This window comes from Oryza sativa, chromosome 7 (genome assembly GCF_034140825.1).
Source record: "Oryza sativa Japonica Group chromosome 7, ASM3414082v1".
In the NCBI taxonomy this organism is placed as follows: Eukaryota; Viridiplantae; Streptophyta; class Magnoliopsida; order Poales; family Poaceae; genus Oryza; species Oryza sativa.
Genome location: NC_089041.1, coordinates 22,397,161 through 22,422,526, shown reverse-complemented (window position 1 = coordinate 22,422,526; position 25,366 = coordinate 22,397,161). Strand labels below are relative to the sequence as shown.

At 48.0% G+C, this 25,366-nt stretch overlaps 3 protein-coding genes across 4 annotated transcripts; 2 read left to right on the top strand and 1 right to left on the bottom strand.

The window, feature by feature from the left end:
• Positions 1-4,280: 4,280 nt before the first annotated feature.
• Positions 4,281-6,036, top strand: LOC4343571 (uncharacterized). Its single transcript, NM_001422202.1, has one exon. The coding sequence runs from the start codon at positions 4,458-4,460 to the stop codon at positions 5,592-5,594; it is 1,137 nt and encodes a 378-aa protein (NP_001409131.1). The 5' UTR covers positions 4,281-4,457; the 3' UTR covers positions 5,595-6,036.
• Positions 6,037-6,454: 418 nt separating this feature from the next.
• Positions 6,455-9,012, bottom strand: LOC4343570 (cytochrome b6-f complex iron-sulfur subunit, chloroplastic-like). The gene is made up of 5 exons (NM_001422203.1): positions 8,888-9,012; positions 7,639-7,871; positions 7,424-7,541; positions 7,153-7,335; positions 6,455-6,950 (listed from the first exon to the last, which is right to left on the bottom strand). The coding sequence occupies exons 1-5, from the start codon at positions 8,927-8,929 to the stop codon at positions 6,849-6,851; spliced, it is 678 nt and encodes a 225-aa protein (NP_001409132.1). The 5' UTR covers positions 8,930-9,012; the 3' UTR covers positions 6,455-6,848.
• A 12,443-nt stretch (positions 9,013-21,455) lies between these two features.
• Positions 21,456-23,867, top strand: LOC4343569 (cyclin-D6-1-like). 2 transcript variants are annotated; one of them, NM_001422200.1, is made up of 6 exons: positions 21,456-22,007; positions 22,118-22,210; positions 22,301-22,402; positions 22,518-22,725; positions 22,816-22,946; positions 23,304-23,866. In NM_001422200.1, the coding sequence occupies exons 1-6, from the start codon at positions 21,813-21,815 to the stop codon at positions 23,535-23,537; spliced, it is 963 nt and encodes a 320-aa protein (NP_001409129.1). In that variant the 5' UTR covers positions 21,456-21,812; the 3' UTR covers positions 23,538-23,866. The 2 variants fall into 2 exon arrangements, with proteins under 2 accessions (NP_001409129.1, XP_015645357.1); XM_015789871.3 differs by having other exon boundaries at positions 21,690-22,007; positions 22,816-22,937; positions 23,304-23,867.
• The last annotated feature ends 1,499 nt before the right edge of the window (positions 23,868-25,366 follow it).

Genomic DNA, 25,366 nt, shown 5'->3' with positions numbered 1-25,366 from the left:
CCCTGCTTGGCATTGTAGCCCATTTTCCCCGATCTGACTGTTTTTGTTTTTTCAAAATTTCTGATTTTTAAAATTCTTAGGGCCTGTTTGGCACAGCTCCAGCTCCACCTCTTCTGGAGCTGGAGTTCAGCCAAACAATTTCAGCTCCACCTAAAACAGAAGCGGAGCTGAGTGGAGCTCTCTCACAAAATGAACTAGAAAGGTGGAGCTGGGTTTAGGCAGCTCCACAACTCCACTTCAGACCCAACTCCTAGAGCTAAATTTAGGAGTTGGAGCTCTACCAAACAGGCCCTTAAACTAACTTTTAGTGTTGAGCCAACTATGGATGCAGAATTGTAATTTGTAAAATTCATGCTCTAGAGAACTCAGTGAAACATAAGAGGAATGCTTTCAGACTAAAACTGAGTTGTCCAAAATTTATTGATTTTTTGGTCTCTGGGTTAACTTTGAACATAGTTTTTTTAGGGACAATTTTGTTTTTGTCCCTACTTTTTAGGGTTTTCGTTTTCGCTCCCACTTTTTTTAACCGAAAGAGGCGTTTACCCCTGATTTGGATGGAAGTTAGTGGAACCGGGTTTATGGCAGGAAATAAAGATTTTTCGAATTAGTGATTTACCTTTTACTCCTATGAAAGAGTTAACCATACAGACTCTCTCTCCTCTCATTTTTACCCCTGTCAAAATGCTGCCGAAATTTTGTCAAAATTCCATCAAATTCAAATTTTGTCCAAATTGTAATGTCAAAATATGTCATTTAATTTTAAACATATTCACAAAAATAAATTTCCAAAGCCATTGCATAATGGGGGCAAAAACACAATTAATGAATAGATATTGGAGAGGGCATAAATGTCCTATTTAACACTGTTAACTCCTTCATCCAAAACAGGGCAAAAGTATCTATCGGTTCAAAAAAAAAGTGGAGGCAAAAATAAAAACCCTAAAAAAGTAGGGGCAAAATTAATATTAGAGATCAAATTGGAGGCAAAAATGAAACTGTCCCTTTTTTATTAGAGTAATTTTATAAAATCTACAAATTTTACGAGATTATGAAAATACTTTCGATAAAATCCTAATATATTTACATTTTTAAACAAAAATTTTAAAATTTATTGATAATCTAAGTTTTGAAATTTTGACGAAAAAAGAAGTCAAACGGAGTATATTCGTGAACACGTGAATCATTTGGGTGGGCCCGTTAACGTGTGATAGGCCGGCCCGCTGAGCCCATTAACTTTTGCTGCTTTACTGCTCATGGGTTTGGACTGTGGGCCCTACGTGCTGCCCAATTGCCCATAGGATTAGCAAACCAGCTGGTGCCAAGTCAGCATGGCTGGTATTTTACTTTCCTGGGCCCACCACGACCCGGATGGGACACAGCATCCAGGTCAGCAACCAAATAATTTCAAGCACCCGGAGAGTACAATTGCCAACAGGAAGAATGATTGTTCTCTCTTTACATTTCTTTTTCTTTTATGCAGCCGTTTTATTATATAATTACCTGCTGGATTCAGCTGTTATATTTTAATTTGGTCTAGGTAGCACCACGTTCTCTAATTAAATTAGTCAAAAACGGCAATGGTCATATAGACTCATAAATAAGGTTTTTAATATTGTCCTTAACCAATTGGCTACAGCTAGCTAAATTTCATTCTATAAATGTGCCTATTATGTGGTGGAGAGATCACTGCGGAATATGTAGATGACATAAGAAGAGCATCTGCTGCAATTTTATCATTAATTTGCAACAGCAAGAGGAATGGATAGATATTATAAAATTCACTACAAAATGTTATCACACAACCTAATCTTCAAGCAGTGATGGGACGTAGGTACCTTTTCCTAATTTGGAGCAAATTGCCATGGATGACTACATTCTTGAGTGGACACAAAGAACACTGCCAACTCGATGATATCATATAAAAAGAGGTTAAGAAGATAAGAAACACTTTTGAGCTAGATTCGTAGTAAGCTACACGATATGTAAGCTAGACAAAAGCATACGAGCACCAAAATTATGTATGTTTTCCGCATTTGGTTCCTTATTGAATGCATTTTATCACTAATAATAATTACTTTCTACACATGACGATTTTGATGCTTGTTTTGTTGAAATGTAACCTAAAAAAAAATCTCTGGTCCGTTTTCAAGCCGCCTATCCTCAACACACCACACACATGTCACCGTCTCCCATCATCTCACCACCACCCGACCTCCTTACCACACCGATGTTAATATTGGCTTTTTTAACACCCATCTTGTCTTCAATCATCGTCACTTGATTCCTTTCTTCGTCAAATTCAGCAACACTACTTTTGCCCTTAAGCTACTACTATCGTTGACTGACTCTCCTCCCATATGCTATTATTCATCCTTTGTGACCGTTATCCATGCACTACCCACATAAACATACTATCAAGGTAGGGCTGCCGCTATCCCATCTATCCCTTTGAGCTAATCCCCTCTCCACCTACATCTCTATAATATAATATAGTGAGCTCACCGAAGCTAATGAAGGCGGTAAACAGATGAGCATGCAAGGTTGAAGACTTGAAGTAAATATATAAATCTCCATGTGCACACTATGATCAGAAATTTAAGGTTCCCTCATACACATGAATTTAGAAAAATATAGGAGTATAAACATAGGATTAAGATGTTATGTATGATCAAATCCCACAGAAATGTGGAACATGTGAATTTGAAATATAATGTGTTTGGATAGTTTACATGAAAATAACAAAGGAATCTAGATGTATTCTAGTGCGAGAAGAGATAAAGAGGAAAAAAATAATTGCATTGTACTTCTCCGAGGAAAATTATAATTAGGAGTATGAAATTGAGGCATATGGAAACAGTGTCAAGGAATTAATCATATATATTCCAAACAATATACTTTTGAGTTTTTCTTACACTCTTTGATCATTCGTCTTATTCAAAAAAATTTGTGCAAATATAAAAAACGAAAAGTTGTGCTTAAAGTACTTTGGATAATAAAGTAAGTAAAAAAATAATTTTAAACTTTTTTTGAATAAGACAAGTGGTAAAAAATTCAAACAAAAACTCAAAATCCCTTATATTTGGGACGGATGGAGTAGTTAGGAATTATTCTCAAACAATTTGAATCCTTTAAAATTCATATGAAAATAATCCAATCCAAAGGAGCCCTTAATCACTTGCAAATAATACATTAGTTGAAAATAAAAAAAATAATCCCGAGCAAAGCAAGCGAACCGCGCATAAAAGCGCAAAGGGCAAAAGGACCAGATCGACGTACGTGAACACATAATAATCCAACGTTTGGTGCAGTACTTGCATATCATGGCTTGTCGTGCTCACACACCCAGCTAGCCTTTTTTCCTCCGATTCTCGCCCCGCACGCGACCTCGCATTTACGACAGATCAAACCTTTTGTGCGTGCATCTCGTCTGGCATTTGTCTCTCTCTTTTTATTTTTTTTTCCCAAACCTACAGAACCAAATTCGTTTTTTTTTGCTCTTGGAATTTTCGAACGCATAAAAGAAAAAGAAAAAGAAAAGAAAAACACAAAACGTTTGGGAGCAAATTGCTGTTGCGTCCACGTCAAAAGCAGGCAGCAAATACAATAGGACTGTCGTTTCCCGAGGGAACTGTAAGATATAAAGATCGAATGTCCTTGGGATCAATTATTTTGCCCCCTTATCGGGTTCCGGATCATCCACAACCCATACCCGCATTTTCAGCAGAATAAAAAAATATACTATATTCTTCACCGTTTTGTTTTCTCTGCGCCTCAAATTTCCTTTCCTATGCCTGCAGCCTGTATCAAAAAATTTTCACAATGTGAACGAGATTTTCAAAATTCAAATTTCAAAAGTAGTATTATAAGACTATTAGGACTGTGTTTAGATTTAGGGGTGTAAAGTTTTGGTGTGTCAGGACACACATTTAAAGTATTAAACGTAGTCTAATAACAAAACAAATTACAGAATCCACCTATAAACCGCGAGATGAATTTATTAAGCCTAATTAATTCATCATTAGCAAATGTGTACTGTACCACCATATTATTAAATCATGGCGTAATTAGGCTTAAAAGATTTATCTTATAATTTACACGTAATCTGTGTAATTAATTTTTTTTTCTATATTTTATACTACATGTCTCCACATTGACAGGGTGTAGTAAAATACAGAGGGGGGCTATCGGATCCTGTGGGCTGTAGCTGAGGCACCAGAATGGGAAATGGGTCCCACCCGAACCAAATAGAAAATCCCCCTCACCTGGCCACCCGACCCCCCAACCTCTTCACCCTCCTCTCTCTCTCTCTCTCTCTCTCTCTCTCTCTCTCTCTCGCTCGCATTTGCTTGCGATTCCCAAATCCCGATGCCTCCTCTTGGCAACTAGCCCCCTCCTCCTCCTCCTCCTCCGCCTACGACTGCCAAATCCCCTCCTCCACCCGCCTCCGCATCTCCGCCATGTCGTCGTCGGCCTCCTCCACCCCTCGCGCCGGCGGCGGTGGCAGCGGCGGGAGCCAGCACACGCCGCCACTGCCCCCGGCGCCGCATGGGAACGGGCATGGTGGCGGCGGCGGAGGAGGAGGAGGAGGAGGAGGCGCGCACGTGCGGCTCATGTGCAGCTTCGGGGGACGCATCCTGCCGCGCCCGGGCGACCACCAGCTCCGCTACGTCGGCGGGGAGACCCGCATCGTGTCCGTCCCGCGGGCGGCGACGTTCGACGCCCTCGTCGCGGCGCTGGCCAAGGTCGCCCCCGCGCTCTTCCCGGCGGGCGGGCCATCCCCGGCGCTCAGGTACCAGCTCCCCCAGGACGACCTCGACGCGCTCATCTCCATCACCTCCGACGACGACGTGGACAACCTCATCGAGGAGATCGACCGGTTCCAGGGCCTCGCCGCCGCCTCCATCAAGCCGCCACGCCTCCGCCTCTTCCTCTTCGCCTCCTCGCCCGCCGACCACGCCTCCGCGGCCGCCTTCGGCTCCGTCCTCTCCGGCGCCGGCGGCGACTCCTCCTCCGACCAGTGGTTCGTCGACGCGCTCAACGCCCCCGCGCCTGCCCCCATCGAGCGCGGCCGATCCGAGGCCTCGTCGATCATCTCCGAGGTCCCCGACTACCTCTTCGGCCTCGACACCACCTCCGACGAACCCAGCCCTGGTCCCGGAGGAGCCCGCCCCAAGGTCGACACGGAGATGGCCCACGTCGAGGACGACGCGCCGGTTCTCTCGCGGGGGACGCCGCCTGCCCCGTACGTCACCGAGAGCGCGCCATGGCCGGCCCCGCCGCCGCCGTACATGACGCAGCAGGTGTACTACGTCCCCGTGCGCCCGGTCCACTACCTCGATCCGTCTTCGCAGGGCGGATACATGCCGGGTCCAGTCTACCACATTGTCGGTGGCGGAGGAAGCGAGGCGCGGGGAGATCTCTACTCCACCGGGGGCAGTGTCTCCGCCGCCGCCGGCGTCGGCGGCGTCTACGGCGTCCCGCACCCCATGCAGCCGTTCCCGCCGATGATGTACGGGCACGCGCCGCCGCCCGGCGCGGTGGTCTACTCGTCGGAGGGGAAGCCGCCGATGGAAGGTGGGGCCCACGCCTCGTAGGCCCCGCAAGTGGAGAGGAGGGAGGGAGGCAGAGCACGGCGCGGATGAGCTGTTTCCCTGGAGGAGCTGGTCCTGAGCTCTTCCATCCTCGTGATTGCATATGCCTTATTCTACTAAGGATTTTTGCATTGCCATTGCCGTGTGGTGAATTCTTATTTTTATTCTTCTTCTTTGGATGGCTTATGTGGGTTGCTGTATAGATGAGGGAGGTGGAGGATGGGATTGATATTGCAATTTTCGTCAAGTGAAAATAGATTTGCTATAGTTATTATATTTATAATAATATATTATATAAGAGTAAGTACATCTGGTGTGATTAAGTAGTAGCAAGTTAATGTAATATGGGATTCATATGTTCTATGTGGTTCCTACCTGAGGAAGTCAAAATTTTGTGTGCTGCTGGATGCTTGATGGATTAAAATGTAAACAATTCCTGTGATTATATCCATTTTCCAGATGAGTGCTGCACTGGAGAGAGAGGCCACTGGCTTTGATCCAGAGATCAATTTTGATTCGTTTGCATTGGTAATTTGTCCATTCTGTTTGTCAATTCTGATCTGTTGGTTTTGATTATTTGATGGCTGTTTGCTGATGTTAGATTCTCAACTGCCCATCTTTTCGAAGCATTGTCTGTGGACTTTGAATGGCATGTAAAGTTTAACTTTTCTTCAGAATGAAATGAATAGAGAAAGGAATGTTCGGTTATGACTTAGAACAAAAGGAAAGTTCCATTTCTGAAGAGAAAAGCTACGTCCATCCTTCAGAAATCCACAAGCCAGCAGTGGCCTATGTACCTTTTTTTCCCATATAAATAGGTTTCAGAAATCATTTTTCCATAGAAAGAGAACCAGGCCAACTTATGTTTCTCAAGGTCAAAACAAATCAAACTCATGCAATTGCTCTGAAACAATTCTCTATATATGCTATCTTATGCCCTGAATTCTTCAGTCTTTCAGTTTCAGAGTGTAGTGCAGATGCAGAAATGCCCATATTCAGGAAGACATCTAAGGTATGATCTGCTATAAAAGAGTATCCATCTCACAGATTCATAACCCTCAAAAAGGGTTACTTATGCAGTGAAAAGGGTTTTATGCTCTTTCATACAGTGTGACAGTGTGTGTACATATAATTTGGAAAAACAAAGTGAAGATGGATTTACAGCAGCGTTTCTCAGATACAGCGGACTTATAGCTACAAGCTGATCACACAAGTGAACTTTGCTGCTGATGATGATATGGATCATGTTGTTATAGCTTACGCCCACCACGGGTTGTCGCCGGTCCTGAAGTCGGTCTCCACCCACGGCACGAAGAGAACCTTGCCGTCGTCGACGTCGGCGTGCACCAATGCCAGCGACTGTGTCAGACACAACAATGCAGCTCAGCTCAGTTCAGTTAAGTAAGCAACAATTCAGAGTAAACATTAGTTCAGTAAGCAGTTGGAGGATCTTTTCATCAGCAAAGATCTAAGTTCTTGCAATTTGAGGGTTCAGTTCAGATTGAATCTTGAAATTTGAGGATCTTTTCGTTCAGCAAGAGATCAGAGTTGAGAATGTTACCAGGGGAGCAGGTCCACGGACGACCCTGCCCTGGTTGTTGTACTGCGAGCCGTGGCAGGGGCAGATGAACTTGTTCTCGGCGGCGTTCCACGGCACGACGCACCCAAGGTGCGTGCACACGGCGTTGATCCCGTACGTGGCCAGCGTCTTGTCGGCCTCCACGACGAGGTACGTCGGGTCACCCTGCACACACACACAGTCAGTCACCGGGCATCACCGTGGTCATCTCGCCATTGATCATGAGCTCTCTCACTCAGTAGTAGTCACTCACCTTGAGCCCCTGGGTGAGGGTGCGGTCGTTGGGGCCGTGTGTCTTGAGCCACTCCTCGGCGAGCACGTCGTTGCCGAGCTTGTCCTTGGCGACCTGCCCGCCGCCGGCGTTCCCGGACCTGAGGAAGAAAGAACACACCGATCCCCGGCAAAAAATATTAGCTCGGCGAACTTGCAAGTTTTGCAAGGATTGGTTGCAGTGCCACGGCGACTGACCCGGCGGGGATGAAGAAGGCGCCGTAGGGGACGAGCATGCCGACGGTGGGGAGCGAGATGGCGCCGAGCAGGAGGAGGTTCATCAGCTGGCGCTTGCCCATGTCCGGGACGCGGTCGGCCGGGATGCTGCTCGCGGCCTGGCATGTGATGGTCGTCGCCGTCCTCGGCACGCGCTCCCGGCCGAAGCCCAGGCCCTTGACGGGCTTGCCCAGCGAGGCGCGAGACCTGCACAGCTGCGCATGCAACAACGTGTTTCAGACTTTCTTAGTTTCAGTTCATCTCTGTGTGTGTGTGTGTGTGTGTGACAAATTTACAGTTGCAGTAGCTAGCACTGAATACTGGAGCGATCGGAAGGCATTCCAGGTGATCAAACTTTGTTGATCAGGTTGTACAGTTTGTGTGCCTAGGCTACTGTCATTTTTTAAGACTGAACATTGAACAATTGGTGTTTAACTGTTTATACTTAGATGTTCAACTGGTTTTTGTCTCAAAATACTTGGATTCTAAGGTTGGTTGTAATGCTTCGCTGAAGCACGATCTTTTGTAAACTTTACTGGAGTCAAAGCAATTTTATGCGACACAGATCAAATGGAAACAACACCTTAACTACAGTTTACAGAACATAAATTGTATAACTGAATTGTGAATTTTTCAGTCCATGTGTCTACATGTGGTCTCTGTTTCGTTGTCTGAATCTATTCCGCACGCTGCAATCTATCCTGGCATATATCGCGAGAACAAACAGATAACAATCATATCAGAACCGGCTAACTAGACAAAAGGAGAGAGATTGGCAGATAAGGGGTTCCAGGTACAGCCCAAGTCTTCATCACCCTTTGTTGGTTAACGCATTTCACTCTTATCCATTGAGTTCTCCATGCATATAGTGGTAAATCCAAAGATCAAACAAGATAATAGGCTACTAGTACTACTCAGGATTGGACAACATAAAACACCATGATCATGCAAATTTGCTTAGTTTCCATCCTGATTAATTAGTACTGTAATAAGTTACTAGCACATTAGCAGCTCTTTGTGTAGTACTGTAGTGTATTCTCTCCCACCCATATATCTTCCAAAAAAACAAGCCAATGACAGCCAGACATAAGGTTGCATCGAAAGCATACAGATCATGACGGTGTATACACACAAGAGCTAGCTAGCACGCAGACCTTCAGGAATGCACATAAACAGTCAGAGATCGAGAGAAGCCGCAGCAGCGAGAAGAAATTAGAGGAGAAGAGCAGACCTGAGTAGGGTTGGAGGCGGTGGAGAGCGCGGTGGAGGCCATGGCTGGATTAGCTCGGTAGCTCGGTCGTTCGGCTGCAGCGCAGGGTGTCCACAGGCTTGCAGATGAGGCCCCGGGGGTTATATTTTCCGGGGTGACGCTCGCGGCCGGTGATTGGTTGATGCGCAGCGACCCGGCCGCGATAGCCACATGTTGCGCGGGGTCGTGGCTTGGCCGCCACACGCCCACGCCCCCACACCGGGTTACGGCCTTATCGGCTCAACGCGTAAGATCTTTTTTCGCCTTGGTTGGGTTGGGTGGGTAGGATAGGAATAAGTTCACCATAGGTCCTTTATTTATCGTCCTGTCCGATTTCCATCCTCGATCTAGAAAACCGGATACAAACACATCCTCTAACTTACAAAACAAGTACAAACGAGATCACTTGGTAGTATTATTCCTGATTTTACGTGACGTGGCACCTTTGATTAGGTCTTCGTCCTACATGGCATTGACGTGACGCTTACATGGCAGAGCAAAATTGAAATCTAAAACAATTAAACAAAACATATGGGATCCACATATCAGTCAAACCAAAAAAATAAAAAAATTATGGGCCCCACAAGTCAGTGGGTCTCACTTCCTCCACCTCTTCCTTTCTACCTCATCTCCTCCTCTTCACTGGAGGCCGGCGAGGCAGCATATAGGAGACGCTGCTCCTCTCCCCTTCCGGCCGCTGCATGGTGCTCCTTTCCATAGGCGCCACATGGCAGATCCGCTCGTAGGCCTTCCCTCGGCGAGGTTGGCAAGGGGGCGGGGAGGCCAACAGCGGCGACGACATCATCGACGGGAATGAGAAGGAGGAGGGGAAGGGGAATGTCACACCCTGAAGTTCTCCTCCCAAGCCTAAAATTTAAATTATAAATGACCCTAAGAAAATGCTGGTGCAAATCAAGAGAAAACCCTAAGGAAGTAATACAAATAATAATCGAATCTAGCATGTGGAATTTTTCTTGAGTTCTACATGTCGAAATTCACTAACAGGATTTTTAGTGGAATTTTCAGAGCCCTAGAAATAATTTTAACCAATTAAAATTGAGCATGCAATATTTTAATTCCAGGGAAAATCCTTTTCTCCTTTTTCTTTTTTTCTTTTTCCCTTCCCTTTCCGAATGGGCCGCCGGCCCATTCTCTCCTTTTTCTCCCCCTCCTCCCCGCTGAGCCGGCCGCAGGCCGAGGCCTAGCCAGGCCGCCCCGCCTCCCTCCTCTCCCGGGGTCGCCGACAGGTAGGGCCCACCTGTCGGGTCCTCCCCCAACCTCCCGCCGCCCGCGCCGATCACCACCCCCGAAACCGCCGCCGTCGCGCCCCACCTCCCCCGCTTTCCCCGCGCCCGCGCCGCGTCGCCGCGCCCACGCCACGTCGCCACCCCCTCTCCCCGCGTCTCCCAGCCGCGCCCGCGCACGAGAGGGGCGGGATTCGATTTTGAATCCTCCCCCACCTTCTCTCTCTCCTTCCCCACGTCGCCGGCGAAATCGGACGCGCTCGGGTCGTTCCCGACCTTCCCGCCCCTATAAAATCCATCCCCGAGCTCTCCTCCTCGTTTTTCCTTTTGCCGCCTCTCTCTCCCGAGCTCTCCATCGTCCCCGCGCCGTGCAACCACTCGCCGCCGCCGCCCCCGCTACTCCGGCCGCCGCTAGCCGCCGCTAGGGTCGCCGCAGCGCCGCGCCGCCGTCGCCGTCGGGTTCGCAAGGACGAACTCCATCTCGTCCGCCCCTTCCCCGTCGGGATTCATCGCCGGAATTCGCATCCCCTTGCGCTCCGGTGAGTTCAACCTCTACCGCCGCCTTCGGCCATGAATGCCGGTCGCCGTGGTTTATCTCCCTCCCTCTAATCTCTCTCTTCTCCTTCCTTAGGGCACCCCGAATCCCGTCCTCCGGTTGCCGTCGTCCTCCCGTGGCTCGCCGTCGCCGTTCGCCGTCGTCTTCCTCCGCGCCGGCCACCCTCGGTGAGGCGCCCTCTCCCCTCTATTCCCCTCCCTCTCCCTCCTAGCCGCCGCTTCAGCGCCGCCGCCCGTTAGCCGTCACTTTAGCACCCCCGCCCGTCGGCGCCGCCTTTGCGCCGCCGCCTCCGCCGCCGGTTGCCGTCGCCGGCAACGCGTGTGCGCGCGCCGTCGCCGTCGCCGTGGCCGCTTGGCCGGTCTTGAGCCGAGCCGGGTCGCCACCGCCCGTCCGATCGGCCCCGAGGGCGATCTGGGCCGTCGGTCCTGTGGACCGGCGATGGACCACCCGCGTGGTCCCGGTCCACGGTGAACCGCCCCCCCCCTGAGCCACTGCCGAGTGGGCCCGCGTGCCGGCGCCCCTTTCCTCCCTCTCCCGAGCCGCTAGCCAGTGGGGCCCGCGTGTCGGCGCCACCCCATCCCGTGCTGACGTCAGCCCTGGAAGGCTTTATTGCGCAATAATTCATTAAGGTTTTTCTTTTATAGTAATAAATACAGTGAATCTTCTAAAATTCATAACTAATTCATCCGTGCTCCGTTTAAGCCCATTCAAGTCTCAGTAAATCAAGAAAAATGTGTAGAATCCATTAAAAATGGTTTTGTTCTCTGTTTCAGTAGTCTTATAGCCTGTTTGCAATGTTTGCCTTGTATGTCGCTAGATTCCGGTTCTTCCGACGCTCCGGTGTACTTCGAGATAGTCGCCGAGGTTTCTCCCGCAGCAGAGCAAGGCAAGTCATGCTTGTCACTTGATCATGTTGATCCTATATTGCAAATGTCCTAATGTTTTCTTTCAAATACTGCATTTTGTCTTGCAATAATACTACGGGATGATTACCTATTGTTACAGCCATGCTATTTTGATACCATGCTCCTTTGTTAGCTTGGGTTATAACATGAATAGATTTTGGACTAGGAATTGCTTAGCCATGCTTAGTTCCACTAGCACACAATGGGGAAAGCTCACTAAAATATAGCCTTTAGGTTCAATTGGTGTTGTTGGATTAGTGTCACCATTTTGGTGTTGGTTAATTAAAATGAATCACATGGTGGGTTGTGGGTGCATGGTTTTGCTGGTCGCACCCATGGCATTTAAAGACCGGTTCGCGGGATGCCCTGGAAGAACTTATCGTACTTACCACAAGCCAGCGTGGGCAACGGCTGGGATTGTAGTGTAGCTTTCCTCTAGCTGACGCATCCAGGCAAGGGTGGGCGTGATGGAGCGGGGCGGGCCCTGCGACGGCCTCTGTCGCTTCCGGATTCACCTAGGCACGAGAGGGGACTGCCCGCTGCCTTGCGAGGAGTGGGGGTGAAACCTGAGGTGTGGTGTGCTTGGTTAGAGGGGGTTATGCGAAGGGTCCTGTCACGGCCTCTTTCCGGTATGTCGTGGTGGCATGTCGGCGCACGGAAACGTGTCGTGGGGCTGTGTCTTATGGGTACAGTTGTACACCTCTGATCAGAGTAAAACTATTCGAATAGCCGTGCCCGCGGTTATGGGCGGTCAACCAGATTCACCGTGATTAGTTTCACCCTAGTTTAGTCTAATGAAATTGGATAGTATAGGTGGATGGTTGGGCCTGTCGCAACGTGGTATAGCGTTGGACAGTGGATGAATAATATTGATTAATTATTACAACTGTTTAATTCTTTCAACTTCTGTTTATAAATGCTCGCTTTATGCAAATGAACCACTCTAGCTCTCCTTTGATAATTCCCTACATCATACCCCTATCCCGGTATGACTTGCTGAGTACAGTGGGTAGTACTCAGTCTTGCTCTATTTTTTCCCAACCCCAGAGTACGAGTATGTGTCAGATGGAGGTTTCTCCGAGGAGTAGGCTTCGTCCATACCGTCGAGGATGCCTGTGGAGTGGTGTTCCCGCTGCAGTTCTAGTCAAGGCTTAGCTCCTGTTGTCTTTCGTTTTTCCGCTGCATTTATGTAAGACTTTTATGATGTTTGTAAGACGTGGATCTGAATATCAACATTGTCGTTTGTGTACCCCAGCCGGTCCTGGACGGGGATTTTAATGCACATTCTGCTTAGAATTCTATTCGGGAATTTCTGGGCATGACAGGGAAGTCCCCTACTCCGGCCAGCCGCGGGCGCTCTTCCACACGATCCTCCTCTCTCCCACTGGACGCGCCACAAATCCACTCACTCGGCCTCCACCCAGCGAGGGGGCGGGGAGGCCGACGGTGGCGATGACGTCATCGACAGGAACGAGGAGAAGGAAGGGAAGAGGAAGGCCCCCGCTCCGGCCGGTTGCAGGCGCTCCTCCTCTCTCCCGTTGGCCCCGCGCGACGCTCCTCTCCACCGCCACCGTGCCGCAAATCCGCTCGCTCGGTCTCCGCCCGGTGAGGCTGGTGAGGGGACGGGGAGGCCGGTGGTAGGCGATGCCGTCATTGACGGGAACAAGAAGGAGGGGGAAGGGGAAGGCCCCTGCTCAGGTTGGCTGCGGGCGCTCCCCCGCCCGGCTGCCGGGAACACCGACACCGACCTTTGTGTGTTGGATCTCATCAGCGACCTCTCCCTTTGCCCCCGACGCGGCGACCTCTTCCTCTCCGCCGGCGTGGCGCTCCAGCCGGCCATCCTTCCCTCCACCGCTTGTTGGATGCCATCCGGGGAAGAAGCAAGAAAAGACAAAAAAAAAAAGAAGGATAGAGAGGAGGGGAGTAGTGAGGATGGCACGTGGGCCCCGCCATTTTTATTATTTTGTTTGTGTACGTGATACGTGGGTTCCATGGATTTTATTATTTTGCTACATTGAATTGCCACGTAAGCGCTACGTCAATGCCACGTGGCAACGAAGATCTAGTCAAGGATCCATATATGTGCCATGTCAGCTAAAACCGAGATTAATACTGCTGAGGGCCGAGGGACCTTGTTTGCATGGTTTTATAAGTTGGGGGATGCATTGTATCCGGTTTTCCGGATCGAGGACGAAAGTCAGACTGGATGACAATTTGAGGGACCTAGAGTAAACTTATTCTGGTGGGGTAAGTGTCCAGCACATATTAATTCTTGGATCGGTTGGGAAGGCCCAGCAAAAGATTTATGGATTGTCGAGCGCCTCGGTTTCGGCCCACTATTTGCGTTGCCCTGCATGATTTGAAAAGCGTACGTATGCCCGCAGCTGTAATAATTGTGCCGCCTGCATGGGGCGAAAAAGCGTGCCGCGCCCCCCGGCACGCAAAGCGGCCGCGGCACCGCCACCCGCACCGGTCGTCGTTCGCTGCCTCTCTCCATCGATGGGGGGCCTCCTCTCCTCACAAATCTCACACCAACGCATCGTACGTACAGGATCTCCACCAGCCAACCCATCCAGCACCATCATACTGCATGCAGCTGCATGCCATGCACAATCACGAACCGGACACAGCCCATGCCGCACAGGCATATCCATCCTGATCTGACCACCAAAACCGATCGATCGATCATTCTTCGCGACCTGCCCTGCAGTAGTCTGCACGCGTGCGACGACGACGCAAAACGCGACGGCGATTTCGTCAAGTTTTTTCTCTTCACCCGCGCAGCGCCATGCATGCGTGCCTGCATCCTCGGCGGATTTCAGGCCATCCATCCACCGGTCGGTCCAGCCGCGTCCAGCCCCCACACACGTACGCACCGTATCATCATCCCCTGCAGGCTGCAGCGCCGCCTCCTCTACTCGACACGATCTCTTCCTACCGGCCTAGGGCCACACACACACACACTAGCAGTCTACTAGCCCGTGCATGTACAGTACTCAGTACTCTGTACTACTCTCTCCCCGATCTCTCCTGGATCACGGTCACTGCACACATCATGTGCAACCGCCTTGCCGCTAGCGAAACCGCTCCTTGCATATATGCACCACGTACAACACACTCTCTGTCAGTACACAATTGTCTCCACTCCAGACAGTTAGTTCAGTTGGTTCACTTACACACTAACACACATACGACTCTCTACGTCCTAAAACATAGCAACCCAATATTTGATTCAGATTTTTAGTTTTAAATACAAACACTAGCAAGTATGTTGTTATATTTTAGGAGGAGGGAGTATAGCATTTTCTGCATGGATCCACATACGTACGATCGATCTAATACATTGACAGATCGATCTAATACATTGTCAGTAGTGTCACCTACGCGTGCTGCTGCTGGACCAGCGGCGGCCGGACGGCGAGCCACAAATGCTCATGTGGTCTGACGGATTATAGCGTACACGGACCGATCGACAAGGCTAACTAATTAACCCCTGCATCTGCATGTATGGACCATGGCCAACACTTGAGTGAAGTTCAGATCAGATCAGATCCCGATCTAGTGTAAACGTGAATGCTGTACTCCTCCCCAAGTTGAAGCTGGCCACTACGTACGTATACATGTACACCATGTTGCTGCACTGCACGGATCGTCACTTCGTCAGTGTAGTCGTCAACACGCGAGACGCCGGCAAAGTGGCCCGGGTAGCGTAGCTAGGGACAAGAAGGCTAGGAAAAGCATTGCAAAAGCAAGGGGAGGAAAAAAAAAAGAAAAGGCTTCTAAGAGCGTGTATAATAGCAGGCTATTAACCAGCTGTAAACATATTTTAATTAGATAAAAAATGAGAGAGAATAGTAGCGGGCTACAAATCTGTAGCCAGCTGCAGCGCGGACTTCAAGACGTAATGTGTGTATGACAGGTGGGACCATGTACTAATTATATAGTAAGCAACTATTGTATAAATTATCTATTACATTGGCTATAGGTGATTTGTATTTACTAGTGGGCTATACTATTAAACTTACTCTAAGCTTAGATTAGGTAGGCCAATGAATGGAGGAGACATGGAGAGATCTGCAGTACTCTCTCCGCTGCCGTTTTTTTTGGTGTGCTGTCCCAGCTGCCGTGCATGGCTGCATGGGGTGTTGGCTTGCAGTTGCAGGGGTAGCAGCGCGTACTGTGCCGCGCCACATTTGGGGCCTTCTTTTTGCTGCTTTGCATGAGACTTTCTCTTGCACCTATGCAAAGTGCTTGTAGAGGGCATCCATCCATCCATCCACAAAAGCAGGCAGGCAGGCAAGTGAGCAAGGCCTGCGTCTCCAAAGCGATGGAGATCGATTGAGATGTGCATCATCTGGGCCTTCCAGTTGAGTTGAGTAGAGTATGTAAATTGCCCCTTGTGATGTCAAGCAATTAGACTTCCTTAAGTTTCTGTTTAAGTTGCATATCTAAGGCATCATGAGTTGCCACTCTTTTCAGTGTCTTTTTTCCTTCATCTCATGGCATCTTATAATGTTATAGTATATGTAAAAGAATACCATAAATTAAACATGAAATGTATGATACTTTCGCTACCTCTCAAAGAACGTAAAATTACTTGCTCCTATTTTTATACAGAACAGCATGGTGCTAGTCAAGCTACTCGGGTTGGACTACCCTCTGGTTGGCTGGCTACTAGCGTATGTCTACCAAGTTGTGCAAGTGACCCGGCCAAAAGCAATGCAGGACAATGCAAATGATGAGGCAGCCTTTCTGTCGCTGCCATTTGCCAGGTTGAAACCGGTGTGATGGCGTGCAAATGATAAGTAAGCTTTCATAATTAATCTAGTCTAATTGAGTTTGCTGTGGCCCTGTGGTCTGTGGAGGCCAAAGGACTAACAAAAGGGGAGGAAACTAAAGCGGATTTGGAATGTTCTCTGGGCCTCATCTTGCTGTCACTTTGGCACTACAGCACCAACTCTAGCCAGGAGATCCTGGCTGGGTCAGGCAGGCATATGGTTTTGCATCTTTTGATAAGAGCCACCAGCCATATGGATACCATGTGCACGGCATATTTTTAAGCTAGGTTATATATACCTGATGGCTAGATTGGCTTCAATCACAGCACATATTTTTTTTCCCATTAATGATGTGGAGTACTCTACTAGAATTAATCGATGTATTGATCAGTAGTACATTGATTAAATTAGGGGGGGAAGTGAAAAATGTTATAGTAGTAGCTGCTCATTCAAGTGTCCTACAAACAAACATATCTTGGCAAACATAAATATTGTGACGCAGGGGAGGTAGTCCTTGCCCACACATCTGACATCTGATCCTCTATGTGGAGCAATCTGGCGAGACCTTTATTCCCACATTGAACTCCCCTTTTCCATCCTTTTGGCTTCCTTCCAAGCCATTGCTCTCCACATGGGCTCCTTCACTCTTTCCAGTTTCCACTATGGTCAAATGGTGCATCACTGATCCCCATTCTCTGCCATCTTGTACATGGGAGGAGTGAATGAGTCCTTCTCAAGCTTCTACACATCTTTTGCATACAAACTTGAAGCATATGGATTCCTCCTCTCTCCTGATAAGTGATAACCCCCTCATTTTTGCTCTGGTTTGATTGGAGAGAATGCAGTTGCATCAATGCATGCCAAGGGTCATGCCCCAACTAGAAACCATGCTTTGAGATGCCCTTATCACTTGGTGGCATTGCATTGCCAAATACTCCGTATCTCAAACTCATATTATGCCTGCACGGCTGCACTGTTCCTTAATCCCAGCCCTGACCTTGAGTCAAGGGCCACTGACTCTCTATGCTTCAAAAGGTGCACGAACTTCTTATATATTTTGCGGGAACCTTTAGAACACAAGGTTTGTATAGGGCTCACTCATGGGAGAAGATTTGTTTAATTTCTGCAAAATATGCTCAATCTCAATACATAGAGCCCTAATCAAGTTACTATGTGGAGTAAAACATGATTTTTCCTTTTGAGAAACACAGACAAATGCAGATAGTCACACATGCTGGCACTCATTGCTATTAACACGCACATAACTTACCCTTGTGAGTATTTCCGAAAGATTAGGTTGAGAACATATCTTACACAATCACCTCGATATCAATGAGAATGTCGTTTACTACGGAAAGAAAAATAGTACTCCCTTCGTTTCACATTATAAGACGCTTTGACTTTTTTGGTACGTCCTGCCTAGATACATAGAAAATAGACATACCAAAAAAGTCAATGCGTCTTGTAACGTGGAACGGAGGGAGTAGCTATTAATACGAGAATCTATATCAAGCCTAGGATTTAGACTCGTGTGGGTAGGTTTCATCAAAAGAAATTTAATCAATTGATTTAACACTACTTCCATCCAGAACTATAAGGGCCTCTTTGGCACCAACAGTCAAACTAGGAGCTTAACACGGCCATCTAGTCAAGGTTCGGGATCGAGGGAAAGACACAAGGTGAGCCATACAAGAGTGAGTCGAATTATGTTTACGTTCTCGATTTGGTTTGGGCCCCTCTTGATCTTTTGCGTATAAGGGAGGGGGGAAGGAGTCTAAATCTATATGGACATTAATGAACCACCATTGATGGATGTTGCACATGACATGATCAATTCGACTCGACGGTCCGGTGCTAATAGAAGTCGCTTACTCTCTATCTAGCGAAGGTGCTAGCAGCTTGCTAAACTCACTCGTGTAATGACTTCGATTCCATTAATTGGAACTATTCAAACAGCGTGAAGCTATAAAGGGGGTTAGGGAACTTGACAAGGTGTGCCGACTGCAGAGACTACAAGCTGACGCCGGAAGCGACTCGCTTCTATTCTCGATTGGATATAGATGGGGAATCTCTATAGATCGCCTTTTTTCGACAACCTCTCTAATCAAAGAATTTGTAGAGGAATTTCATATGATTGAAATCCTATAGGAAATATTCCTATTTCGCCCATTGCATATAGATTTTGGAGGAAATTTACCTCTTGGAAAAATTCCTTTGAATCTATCTCTCTCGTCCGATTCCAGTGTTTTTATGTGATGCAATCAAGCGATCATTCTTGTGTTTTGTAATCCTATATTTTAAACATGCATTCCTATATAATCCTATGTTTTCCTATTTCTCCAGTTTTTTTTATTCCTACAATTTAAAGGGGCCCTAAGTTTTTTTTTTGGCTATTTGTTTCTAATGCTTGTACTTATGGGCAGAGATAATACTATGTGTTTTTTCTGCAATCATGATGCTAACACGAGACAAAAACATGATGGCTGATCTCCCTACCTAGACCAATCTCTATACCAGTTTAGTAACGTCCAAGCTGGCAGAAAATTGCCCCAGAGATACCCTGCAAGATCCAGAGATGCCCCTGCCGCTGCAAATCCTGCACAAGGCAAAACCAACACTGCAAAGGAGGATTACAATACACAAGCTTTCATGCACGAGCATAGATCTTTGAGGCGGTACATCTTAGAAAGAGAAAAAAAAAACAAAGCCTTTTGAGGTAGTACAAGAACAAGCGCTCTGGTCCAAGAGCAAGCACGGATACATATATGCTCACGATATGTAGCGCCGTACTGAGCCGGTTGCCTCATGGGAGAAAAGAAAACGGGGATTAATGTGCAGCCGTAGCTGTTACACTTGCATGGGAGACCGGGATCTCGCTTGGTAATCGTTAAACTAGCTGTTTTGTTGCGTGTAGATTTTTTACAGGTGCATGCAGATGCAGACTCTGCAGACACATGAAAGTTTAATTTGAGGCTTTGGTTTTTGAAAACAGAGAATTTTGAGGTGAAACTGTAACGATTATGAAAATGCCACGAGGTTTCTGGGAGCGCACTACACATTTGTAGTCAAGAGCAGTGATCAAGATTTCATATTTTATTGAACGTCTACGAATGTAGTAACACACGCTTGAACTACTGGTGAATAGATTTATACTTATACACCCACAGTTATAGCATCAAACTCTACGTTAATCTTGATATGTATATATGGACACTTGACCTTAGATTTGGCCTAATGTCAAAGACACGTTGAGATGTGATGAACAAGAGAAGTACTCCGTATATGTTATACGTAGAACATGGTTTACAACCAGGGTTACCGTGTCCATATATATGTATACTGTACATGGAACAAATTAACGAGTTGAGAGACATTGGAGTGACTGAGTGGTATGATCCGTCCCCTCAATCATCACATCAATCTTGAGCCCTTCAACGCAGGCCAGTACTATCCATTTCATATCAGCTGCACGAGCTGTTCCTTCCGAACGGGCAATCCTGCCCAAAATTACGCCAATCAACTGATCGCTCCGGCAATAACTGAAGAACTTTTCTTTGATAACCCTGCAAAAACTCATGTGAAATCTTGTCTTCCAAAAGAAGGTGATCTTTAACTCGTATCCCGTGGGTAACTGGTAAGTGCTCATAATTAACATGGCCACAGTTCAGTTTTGTCAAGATAATCAACTAAACGATCTGGAAAACCTATAGATTATTAGTGTAGGAGATGAAGTATGTGTAGCCATAGGGTTCAGAAATAATACTCCAGGAAGCGACGCGTGCAAGCAAAACAACACGATCGAATCGTGACCAGCCAGCTGAAGGGGGTCTGCATGTTGCGATTTTTACCGAGCTAATCACCTTTCTTTTTTCTTTTTACCATTTCTGAAATTCATTCAAAATTTCAACACAAATCTCGTCTCCGAAGAACGAACAGAGGTAAGGTTCACGAGAGAGCTAGGATGAGCTTTGGCGTGCCAGGGGGTGAATCTGACATTTTGCACGGTGGGCCCGGGACACAGCAAACAGCATGATGAGGATGGAGAGGGGGCATTTCGGTAAAAACACGCGCGCGTGGGCCCGGGCAGCACTGTTGACCACTGTCCTCTTTGCAACAGCGACGGCCGCAGGTCAAAACGGGGGATGCAGCGCTGTCCGTTTTTCTCCCGCCAGATGCCGTCGATGTCGCGTACTCGGGTTCGTTTCCACACAGCCAGGAATTTACATGTTACCCCCTGCTCTACCTGCCACCACTACAGTACAAAGATCCAACAAAATTCTGAAGAAATTGTTTCTTTTGCGAGGAAAAAACTAACAAGATTTGTTTGCTGCTCTAGTAAGATAATTCTTGGTTTTTTTTCTTTGTAAGGGTTTTCTGAAAATTGGACGTTCTGTGTAATGAAGTGAGACAGTGTGATGAGTGGTTTAGAAATTTCATACGAGCTGCCACTTCTCAGCCTTTGGAAATTTGAGTAGTGAGATCCACTTTATATTGTCGGTTAATGTAGCAATATTTTCACATTTATCATTCCCTTTATATAAATCTTTTGGTGGTTTAGCGTTTCATGTCACCTTTGTTAATAAATTTTGGGCCTGTTCAGCTGTCCAGCGCCGCGGCTACGCACGAATAGTGCCACAGTCACTGTGCGCAGCTACAGCCGTAGTCGCAGCCGTCGCAGTCGGCCTGCCGAACAGACCCTTTGTCGACTATTGAAGATGTAAATTAGCTGGATACGAAAGTAAGTAGTAACGTTCTGTACTAAAAATATCGCCAATAAATTTAAAGGAACTAGTGTTCGACAGCGTACTTGTAGGTGTGTGAGTGTAGTGCGTATGTTCGGTAGTGTATGTATGCTATTTTAGTGTAATCAAAAGAGAGAAAAAAAGATTATCGATCTTATTCTCGGTGATTGATTTCATTTCCCATCAACCCATGAGACAAACAAGAAAAAAAAAAGGGGGGAAAATAGCAAGAGGAGAAACATTTCCAGCAGGAAATTTACCAATTCCCCTGTTCCATGTTGGTTGTGAGCTGTCAAAGCCGGATGAAGCCATGGAGTATTGACGCAGTACGGGTACAGGTCTCCCTCTCACAGGGCGGCATCATTGCGTCCCGCTGACAGGTGGGCCCCACCCCCGGAGGGAACTTTTTCCTCCTCTCTTCCTCTTCCTCCCGATCTTCACAAAAAGAACCCCAAATCCACACCTTTTGTACCACTGTCCCCGACCCCTTCCTATTAAAAGCCATCTCCCAACTAGACAGAGGCTAGTACTAGTAGTAGCACTGCGTAGCAGCAATGGTGGCTTCCTCCTCCTCCTCCTCCTCCTCCTCTCCCTCTCCCCCATAAAGCCACGCACCACGCGCGGTTGGTTTCTTGGCGTGTTCCTGGGCCTTCCTCGTACTACGCGGCGGCGGGCGGCGGCCATGGACATGGCGACGGGGGCGAAGGAGGTGGTGGTGGTGGAGGCGTACGAGTACGAGTTCGACCTCGAGAACCCGTTCACCAGCCCCGCCGACGAGCCGATCGCCAGCCTCCTCGACGCCGAGGGCCACCACTCGCCGTCCGTCTCCGCCGCCGCCTCCGCCGCCCGCCGCGAGGCCGCCGGGTTCATCTCCAAGGTATCCGGGACGCGTTCTCCTCTTGGGTTTGTTTCCTTGGGGGGGTTCTTCGAGGTTCTTTCCCCTGTTTTCTTGATCTGATCGGGCGTGTTTTTGATCGGCGCGCCCAGGTGCGGTACGACGGCGAGCTGGACGTGCACCCCCGCGTCGCCTACCTCGCGCTCAACTACGTAGATCGCTACCTCTCCAAGCGCCAATTGGCCGTAAGAACGCGTGATACGGGGGCTCTTTTCTCTGGCTGGATTTTGTGCAGGGATTCGCTTCTGATCTGATTCCCCAATGGTTCCGTGCAGTGCGAGCGCAACCCATGGGCGCCGCGGCTGCTCGCCATCAGCTGCCTCACCCTCGCCGCCAAGATGCAGCGCGCCGCCGCCATCTCCGCCGCCGACATCCAGGTACGGGACGAATGCCATTTCCCGTTGCGCGGTTGCGATTTCGTTGGGGGGGGGGATTCGTCCATCCGATTTGCTGAAACCTCGTGTCGTTGGTGTGGGCGTCGGTCTGTTGCAGAGGGGCGAGGAGTTCATGTTCGACGAGGCGAAAATCCAGCGCATGGAGCAGATGGTGCTCAACGCGCTGGAGTGGCGGACGCGCTCCGTCACGCCGCTCGCCTTCCTCGGCTTCTTTCTCTCCGCGTGCTTCCCGCAGCCGCGGCACCCGGCGCTGCTCGACGCCATCAAGGCCCGCGCCGTCGACCTCCTCCTCCGCGTCCAGCCGGGTACGTCCAAGCCGCCGCCACGCCCAATGCCACCGTCCTCGCCGTTAGATTCAGCGAGCGCTCACCTTTTGCCTCCGGTGCATTTCGCAGAGGTGAAGATGGCGGAGTTCTCCCCCTCCGTGGCGGCCGCCGCGGCCCTCCTCGCGGCCGCCGGAGAGGTCGCCGGCGCCCACCTCCTCGGCTTCGAAGCTGGCGTCGCCGCTTGCCCCTTTGTAAATAGCGTGAGCATGATTCTTTTTTTTTTAATAAATTTTGTTTCATCTAAAATTACCCCCTTAATCACCACTTATTTACGAAACAACCCCTGTCACGTCTGACACAGTCACACATAGCCCGGCTCTCTGTGAGAGGCGACTTTTGGAGTAAAAAAAAAATACTGTTTACGTTTTAAAAAATGATTTACCTCGTGATATGGAGCAAGCTCAGCCAATTGACCGCACTGTAAAAACTTTGGTTGTTTTCTCATTTGTGGAGTTAATTAATCATACCTTAATTGTCACATAATTAGAACCACTCATAATGCCCCCCGTGGCCTGGAAGCTGGCTATAATCATTTTGCTTGGACTTTTCTGCTGCAGGAGAAGTTGCGGGAGTGCGGCGAGGTGATGGCGGCGGCCTGCGGCGTCGGGCCCAGCTGGGCGGCGGCGGCGACGAGCGCCGAGACGCCGGTGACGGTGCTCGGCCACCACCGGAGCGCGAGCTCCGAGAGCGAGCGCACCACCACCGTCGGATCGGCGGCCAACAGCGCCGATGCGAAGAGGCGCTGCATGGGCCCACCTCGGCAGTGGGGGGTAGGCGGCCCTGATGAGTGATGAGGCAACGTGAGCGAGAGATAGGGTGACGACTCGGACGACAGCTGGAAGAGCTGGAAATTTGCTCTTGCCCTGCTCTTTCTTTCATTCACCTTTCCTTTTCTTTCCGATTCTTTTTTCCCTCTATTTTAATCTTTTCGAGGTAAAGCAGGAATGGAGATAATTGGTGGTGGTAGCTGTCATTTTAATTGCTTTTTTTGCTCGTCTTTTTTTAGGCTAGTTTTGTTTTTGTTCAGAAGTACTGGATGTTAAGGGCGATGAATATATTGTGGTGAGAGGGAGAGGGGGATAATGTGATATTGCGGAAAATAAAAAAAATGTTGTTGCTCATTACCGGTGCATTTTGGATTTTTCTGTTAAAATGCAATTTTTCATTGCTTCAGAAATGCTACAGAACATTGTTTGTGTTCTTTGTATTGGTTGCATAATTCCTCTTAAGAATATAGTACCACCCTTTTTTCCTTAGAAAAAAAAAGAGAAAATTGTAAATGTAAATGTCAGAAGCATTCTACTTCGAGAAAAAAAAAGTAAAATCGTTTGTCCTTTGTATTACAGAACAAATCCTTTTGCAACCTTCATAAATATTTCGAAGTGAAATCTGTGCGATTTTGTAATCCAGTGTTAGGCCTAATAACGTCGGAGGTAGAACAGACAAATTAGCTCCACCTGCGAGCATCAGGGGCCTCACCATTTTATCTTGGTTATTTACAGCAGAAAAATAAAATAATAAAACCAGAAAAATCCAACGAGATGTGGTCAACGGAGGTACGGAGGAATGCGACGTGTCAGGCCCGAGGGAGGCAGCCTTGTACTTTACCTTTCCCGCGTGACCAGCCGCTGGATGCGCGCCACGTGGGCGTATGGCCGCATCTCGCCCTTCCCACCTTGTCCCCACGTGGGCTCCCGCCTCGTGCATGCGCCCTGCATGGTGCTGTACACTGCCCCTCCCTGGTAATACTACGTACGTACACTGGTATATATACTCCAGTATACACGTAGCCATCCAGTGTACGCATTAATGTGCACACGAACCCACCTGACGTCGCACGTAAAGCGCAGGCACGCTGACATGTGGGCCCCGCATGTCTGGCTTCGCTAGGGGGTTGTTGGCCTGGTTCACGGTGGGTTGATTTCACGTAGGTGTGGTGTGAGGCAAGAGGAAAGCAGAGTAGGTTGACGTGGCGCTGCACATTTTCTGCACAAAATGCCAGTTGGCAAGATCGAGCGACAGTAGTGAAGAAATGTGTAGTAGCACCCGTTTTCTAAATGCTAACGTCACCTTGATATACAAGTTCAAACATACAAAGCTCTATAACGTGCTATTTCTACATGTCCTAACCCATTCGATGTTGTCTTGTTTCATCACCATAAAAAAAAAATTCTCATCACGACCCTCTCTCCCACCCAAAATTCTTTCTCCCTAGATTAAGGGTATCACCTAATATCATCAAGTGGCAATATCATGGGACCTAGAAGAAGTTGTGGGTGAATGACTTTCGGCTATTTTGTTTTAAATTTTGGTGTCCATAAATATGCACACACGGGTAGTCTTGTTAAGTACTTCCTCCGTTTCACAATGTAAGACTTTCTAGCATATCCCATATTCATTTAGATGTTAATGAATCTAGACATATGTATGTGTTTAGATTTATTAACATCTAAATATATGTGGATAATGCTAGAAAGTCTTACATTATGAAACGGAGGGAGTAGGAATTTAGTGAGGTTAGAGATTCATTGATTTTTGTCTATTTTTTCAAAAACACAACACAAACGCACACACGATAACCATTGGATACACGTATGCCCACATAATCTACCTTAATGAT

Excerpts from the sequence above, each read along its gene's own strand:
- LOC4343571 (NM_001422202.1), top strand. The coding sequence starts at position 4,458 with ATGTCGTCGTCGGCCTCCTCCACCCCTCGCGCCGGCGGCGGTGGCAGC.
- LOC4343570 (NM_001422203.1), bottom strand. The coding sequence starts at position 8,929 with ATGGCCTCCACCGCGCTCTCCACCGCCTCCAACCCTACTCAG. Across the intron at positions 7,872-8,887 it reads CCGCCTCCAACCCTACTCAG|CTGTGCAGGTCTCGCGCCTC; the intron begins GTCTGCTCTTCT and ends TTGCATGCGCAG. Across the intron at positions 7,542-7,638 it reads GCCTTCTTCATCCCCGCCGG|GTCCGGGAACGCCGGCGGCG; the intron begins GTCAGTCGCCGT and ends TTTCTTCCTCAG.
- LOC4343569 (NM_001422200.1), top strand. The coding sequence starts at position 21,813 with ATGGACATGGCGACGGGGGCGAAGGAGGTGGTGGTGGTGGAGGCGTAC. Across the intron at positions 22,008-22,117 it reads CCGCCGGGTTCATCTCCAAG|GTGCGGTACGACGGCGAGCT; the intron begins GTATCCGGGACG and ends CGGCGCGCCCAG. Across the intron at positions 22,947-23,303 it reads CTTGCCCCTTTGTAAATAGC|GAGAAGTTGCGGGAGTGCGG; the intron begins GTGAGCATGATT and ends TTTCTGCTGCAG.